The following is a 6449-nucleotide window of genomic DNA, read 5'->3' as shown; positions in this document are numbered from 1 at the left end:
TTTCTCTTTGAAACAAATGAAGATATTTATAAATATTAAATCAGTACAAATGAACTGTTACACCATCCAAATGTAGTTAACTAGCAACAATGGTTTAAAACACGAAGTTTGATTATACAGCCAGAGAACCTTCGTTTTTGTTTTTTTTTTTTTGGGTTAAAAGTTATAACAGAAAATTTAAATGAACAGATATAAAAAAAACAAAAAACAAAACAAAGAGAGGTTTTCTTAATACAGCTGCATGATATTTTTGAGATATCATTCTCCATCTCCTTCAGTAGTTGCTGAGGACATGTAACTCATAGCAAGAGAAGTCTCGTCTGCCGGTGCAGCAGCAGTTGATGCGTGGAATTGTTGCTTGCAAACTTGGCAGGTGACTTGCATAATGGTAGAACTTAATTTCTTTGTAGCTTGCTCTTTCAAAAGTTGAGCCTTTTCAAGTTCAGATTGAGCTTGTTGCCTAATCCTCTTTGCATTTGCAAATTCCAGTTCAGCCATCTCAATTTGCCTCTTTGCTTGTTGTCTAGCCTCCTCGGCATAGGCCTTTTCAGTCATAGCCAACCTCAACTGTTCATTTGTAAACTCCTTTAACTTTGCTGCTTCGAATGCAGGCTCATTAGAGGTGCTTTTATGCCAACTCGGATCCCCAATGGCCTTGTTTGATCCATCCTTTTCGCAACTATGATCACTTGACCCTATTGAAAGCTTCAAATTCGCAGCATGAGGCTCGTCAGGGTTTTGTGGTAAGTGATTGCTTGAAGATGGTAAGAGCTGAAGTTCAAGATTATGTTCTTGCTGACTAGAAGTAGACGCATCATTTCTATCCGAGCACAAGTAAACTTGTTCGGTTGGCTTTGACATTGGTATCCCTGGTAAGGGTGCTATGTTAAAATTGGCATCACTTGAAGGGCTGGTGCTTGAAGCAGTTCTAGATGAGCAGGCCGGCTGCAATGCCTGTAGTTCAGGCTGGGCTCCCCTTACTGTGCAAGCATCTTGGTGCTCAATGAAACTCTCCACCCTGAAAAGACAAGAAATTGGAATGATTCAAAGTGATAATTAAGTTTAATGATGTGGGATTATTCTTGATGTCTTTTGATAAACAAAGTTGTCAATTACAGCTAGGCATAATTAAGGCTTCAACGTGTAGGGATGCTAAGAAACAAGCATTATAAAATTGATTTAGGATCTGTACAATTGACCATATGACTAACTAGGTTTGATATATTAAATACACGTAGCCTTAAAAAAGGGGGGGATGTGGGCTGTGTGTGCAAATGAGTGCGCACAGTTTGTTTCTGTTTTATAAGTAATTGGGTTATACTTATATTTAGCCAATGAAAACTGTTTTGGTGAGCAGTGATGCACTGCTCCTTCAACTTACATTGGTTGGCCTAGATCGCTTACATGGGCAAATATGAAGTCATGCAGTACTGGAATGGAAATCGTTCTTGGATTTAGTACATCCACACATGTATTTATTTAGTAAAATAAAAACAGGCTTGAATTGCTCTTGTGGGATCATCATCATAAAACCAAAAATAACATGAAATTCCTTGAAAGGTAAGGCATGCCCTTTTATGCTTGGGAGGGGGGGAGGGGTGTTCTGTTAGGGTTAATTATGAACAAATAGAAGAGAACCTGGAAAAGACACGGCCACAGTCACAAGAATGACCTCTTGTGCCACAAGTCTTGAGGTGAGCTTTGTAATCAGACTGAACCGCGTAACCCTTAGAACACTTCTCACAAACCCACTGCTTGTGATTACTATGCTTCCTTCTAAAATGCTTCTTTATGCCAACAAGATCTCCTAAAGCATGGCAAGGGTCATGATGTAAGCAGCTTGGCTCTGGGCATACATAAACTCTCTTCTTCACTTCTTGTGTCTCCCTTTTCAGTAGCTTCCATGGCACCTTGTGCCTTCTCCTGTGCATTTGAAGGTTCTGGTCTCTTTGAAACCCTTGGTTGCAGATCTCACAGACATATCTGTCTGATTCTAGTAGGGTCCTGGGCGATAGAGATACAACCTCTGCATCTGGATCTATTTTTTAAAACAAACAAAAAGTAATTAAGAAAATACATGAATTGAACTGGTAAAAAAAAAAAAGAAAAACAAAGAAGAAGAAGAAGAAGTGAAATGAATACACGAAGGACAGAGAGTTTTGATATGTGGGAAGTTCTTGTTTTTATGTCACTGGAGCAATACCTGGTGTGCCTGCAGGTTTTCTTTTTCTTTTATTGGTGACCCCATTATCCAAGGAAGTTGTGAAGGGATCAGAGGAAGGAGATGGAGCAGTTGAAGTGGTGGTGCTGTCGAGCATGGATGAGGATTTTGTTTGGGATTTGGTGGCTATATGGTGTTGTAGGTGAGGTGAAACAAATCAATCTTTAGCTGTACAGGCGTTGGAGTTTTTTTTGGTGTAGTGGGGTTTTCAGCTTTACTGATGATAAAAGAAAGAAAATGGGTAGAGAGAGGGAAAGAGAAAGTTAAGAGGGCGAACATGGAGAAGGAAAGAAAAGCTCTTTGCTTTCTGAAATCTACTTTCTTTAAGCTTTTTCTTTTCTTCTTTTTAGCTTTTTTGTTTAGCCATGAGCTTTCTTGGTTTTGTTGTTGTTTGTTTCATTGACCCGCCATCCCCCACCTTGAGCAGGTAAAGGTTAGAGGCAAAGTCTTGTTTATAAAGCTCTCTCTACAGTTTACTACGTACAGATAGCGAGAGAGAGAGAGAGAGAGAGAGGAAGAGGCTGACCCCAATCACCATTGCGTAAAACTTTGAGCCCCCACACACAGGATTTGGACAGAAACAAAAGAACATCCCCCTCCGCAACAATACAACCAGTCATTATTCATATCACACTGTAATTTGCATGCATAAATGCAGGCCAGGCCTCTGTTGCACGTGACCTCACATCCTCCTCCTCACGTGGCCTTTTCCTAAAATCTACTTTTCCATGATTAATTAATGCCTTAAACCCTCTCATTGGTCAGTCTCCCTTTTAAAATCTTGATCAGTTTAGTCTTAGCTGATGGAATCGACCCAGACGATGCCGTGGATCCACTTGTTAGACTCTCTTATTAAAAACCTGATGTTGACGAATAATAATTATGCGGCAAAGGCTGTTTTATATATAAAATAACTTCGTAAAAAGTAAGAATTGTAAAATTATTTATTTAATCAACTGGGTATTTTCTGTGAAGATGGAAGTATTTTCATATAAAATTACACTAAATTGTTTTTTGGTAAGCCAAATTATCGGATATATTCCTGAGCTCTGAATGATTTTTGAATCGCACGTCATAAATCTGCTTGTGCGGTCTGTCTGGACAGATCGCTTTTAAGCCCTTGAGGCTGAGCTACCGCCTCTAAAACATATCAAGATCATACTTTATATGTTATTCCTTTGTTTCTTTTTTATATTTTATGAAAAAATAATTTCCAACTACACTCCTCGCTGCTAGTCAGTCTCTCAAACAGTCAAACATGAACATAGAGGGGCAAATACAACAAATTCTTCTATTTTACTCGTATTAATTTATAAATTATCAATTACTGAGCCTTAACGAGCTCTACAAATCTTATATTTATCTTTGATTATGATGTTTTTCGTATGTGTAGTGGCATTATTTTGAAATAAAATAAAATAAAAATAATATTAATGATACGGTTAGTAAGAAAAAATCATTTATAAATTATAATTTTGATAAGAAATAAATAATCAAATACAAAAACTAGCGTAAAAAAAGATAAATTTATATGTTTTTCTTATGTGCAGTGGCATTATTTTGAAATAAAATAAAATACAAATAATATTAATGATACGGTTCGTTAAAAAATCATTTATAAATTATAATTTTGATAAAAATTAAATAATCAAATATAAAAACTAGTGTAAAAAAGACAAGCACGTACAAGGCATTACGGTTACATTTTCTTATAGTATATTTGCATGCGCTGGCATTACGGTTACATGATTTAATTTAGACCATCAATTTAGTCCTTGAACGCACATAACCTTTGGCTAAAAAATAAGAAAAATTAAAAGTTATGTAAAGAGTCATTAATATATGTTAATATAAAAAATAATTTTTAAAAAATAAAAAAATATTATTTTAATATATTTTTAAATGAAAAACACTTTTAAAAATAATTGTGACAACGTATGCAAAGGCCTCTAAATTTGAGTTCTTTACTGGATTTAGAATGATTTTTTATTTTAATTCTGAATCAACAATTTAAAAAAAGAAATTTCAATTTTTTTTTGTTGATTAGTTTTTCAAAAACTGGTTTTCAAGCTTGTGTTCATGACGGTGTGAAAAATTGGGGAAGGGACACGTGCATTTATTTATCACCCAATTCTCATATGGGTCCCAAAAAACATATTTCTAATTAGACCCCTCATGTATTGGATATCACTCAATTAACTATCATCTTATAATTTTTGTCTTTACAGTCATAAAAAGAAGATCCATATCGGCTAAAATTGTAAGATTGTGTTTTTTAAAGTATTTTTTATTTTAAAATATATTAAAAAAATCAAATGTTCTTTTTCAAATTCTTGATATCAATATATTAGATAATAAAAACCACTAAAAAATTAATTTAATATTATTTTAAAAAATACACTCTTAAAAATTATCTAAAAATAAAAACTAACGCATTTCTAAACAGATTCTAAGGCACGCATGAGAAGTAATTAAAGTAGTCAGCTCCTAGAGTCGTAGCGGTAAAAAGGACCATAGATTTTTCAACCCAAGTTTTGACCTGGTATTTGTCTAGACACTTTGTATTCTCTGGGTAAATTTGAAAAGTGAAAACGACTGCATCAGGTGTCGACAAAAGAGGTAAATAAATCAAAGAAGAGTCGGTCAAAACCGACAACATCCATTTTCCTATGTAATTCGACTGCATTCTCTGCTGCCTCAACCAAGATTAATTTAATTATACCGAACAAAAGCTATTTTAACAGAAGCTAAAGCTAATCGACCCTCTATATTATCAAACTATACAAAAGCTATATCTTTTCTTTCCTTTTAATTTCATTATTTAAATTTTAATTCAGTTTAGCTTCATAATTTGTTTGTATATTTTTTTCTATCAAGTTATTCTAGCACAATTAACTTAAGTTTTTTTTTAATTGAATCTTTGTTATATTTTATATTTTAATTTTTTGTTTATTGAACATTATATTTTATAATTTATTTTAGTTTATTTTTCATGAGGTTATACTGATTTTTTGACATGGACCACTCATTTGATGGGTTAATCTGGTTAACTCTAGTGTTTTTTAGTTTTTCTTTTTAATTTTATCATTTAACATTATTTTGATTGTAAATTACATTTAATAATTTATTTTAATTTAATTTTTACAAGTTTATCCTAGTAATCTAATGACTTAGTTTCCAAGTTAAGCTAATTAAATGAAGTTGATACGAGTTATTTTGTTTTTTTAATAGTTTTTAATATATTTGTTTTAAATTTCAGTTGTTTAAGCTGTCAATTGGTCAGCTATACTGTTTAGGTAAATTCTAAACAGATGCGTTAGCTAGCTCAACACAAATGTTAATTAAAATGAAATCTACGAATTCCCTTAATGGCCCATAAAAAAACAGCAGAATTCATACTTCTTAGTTGTGGGGGCATGTATATATATATATATATAAATGCATCACAGACTTTGACACTTCTAGCGAGCTTAAAGATTTAAAACATTAGACACAAGATAATAAAATATAATATAGTAAAAGGCCCTTCGTGCATAATTGAAGATATAAAACATTAAACACAAGTATAATTATTATTATTTTGCTAGTATTAATAACATCATTTAATAAATTTTTTGACGCTGCAAGAGAAAACCAAGGTCCTTTCGCACTTGAGGGTGCCATCGGCCAACTACTCGCTTTAACTCTCTATTTTAGAACTTGGCTTTGTCAAGTCAGAACATACAAAATTGCTTGTGTGAATTCTCTGATGTTTGATTTATTGAAATTGAAGCACGATTTTCTACTTTTAACTGGTAAGCTACTGCAAATGTCACAGAGAGTCCACCTAGTAGACATATGATGAAAGGATAATACGGTGAACATTCCCTCGTGTTCCAATGCTCTCAGATGGAATATGGATTGTGAACACATGCTGCGTTCAAAAAGCAAAAGCAAGTGGCAATCATCCTTCCCAGTTGTCCAGGATTCCAAATGTAATGATCTTTTCTTACTTTAATCAACAGCACTAAAACAGTTTAAGCTTGTGAACCGTATTTTAAACAATCTGTTGACTTTTAGCTGGGCTCCAATTGGCTCGATTCCCTCCCAGTAGCTAAACTTTAATCTTTGAAACTCGTAAGCAAGGCGTTGTAGCTAGGGATATTGTTGGTTCATCTTTACATTTTTAACGCTAACTTGAAGATTAACTTTCAGTTGATGCATCATCCAGCGAAATTAAGCAGAAAAC

General features: G+C 33.6%; 1 protein-coding gene across 1 annotated transcript; it reads right to left on the bottom strand.

The window, feature by feature from the left end:
• LOC7471448 (zinc finger protein SHOOT GRAVITROPISM 5) lies at positions 1-2758 on the bottom strand. Its single transcript, XM_024605962.2, has 3 exons — positions 2204-2758; positions 1639-2038; positions 1-1018 (listed from the first exon to the last, which is right to left on the bottom strand). Exons 1-3 carry the CDS (start codon positions 2316-2318, stop codon positions 259-261), a joined length of 1275 nt encoding a protein of 424 aa, XP_024461730.1. The 5' UTR covers positions 2319-2758; the 3' UTR covers positions 1-258.
• Positions 2759-6449: the final 3691 nt, after the last annotated feature.

This window comes from Populus trichocarpa, chromosome 8 (genome assembly GCF_000002775.5).
Source record: "Populus trichocarpa isolate Nisqually-1 chromosome 8, P.trichocarpa_v4.1, whole genome shotgun sequence".
Lineage (NCBI taxonomy): Eukaryota > Viridiplantae > Streptophyta > Magnoliopsida > Malpighiales > Salicaceae > Populus > Populus trichocarpa.
The sequence above is the reverse complement of the archived record's forward strand: the minus strand, read 5'-3'. Positions and strand labels throughout refer to the sequence as shown.

Coding starts and splice junctions, on each gene's coding strand:
- LOC7471448 (XM_024605962.2), bottom strand. CDS start 2,318: ATGCTCGACAGCACCACCACTTCAACTGCTCCATCTCCTTCCTCTGAT. Junction 2,039..2,203: donor AAAACCTGCAGGCACACCAG/GTATTGCTCCAG, acceptor TTTAAAAAATAG/ATCCAGATGCAGAGGTTGTA. Junction 1,019..1,638: donor TGTGGCCGTGTCTTTTCCAG/GTTCTCTTCTAT, acceptor TTGTCTTTTCAG/GGTGGAGAGTTTCATTGAGC.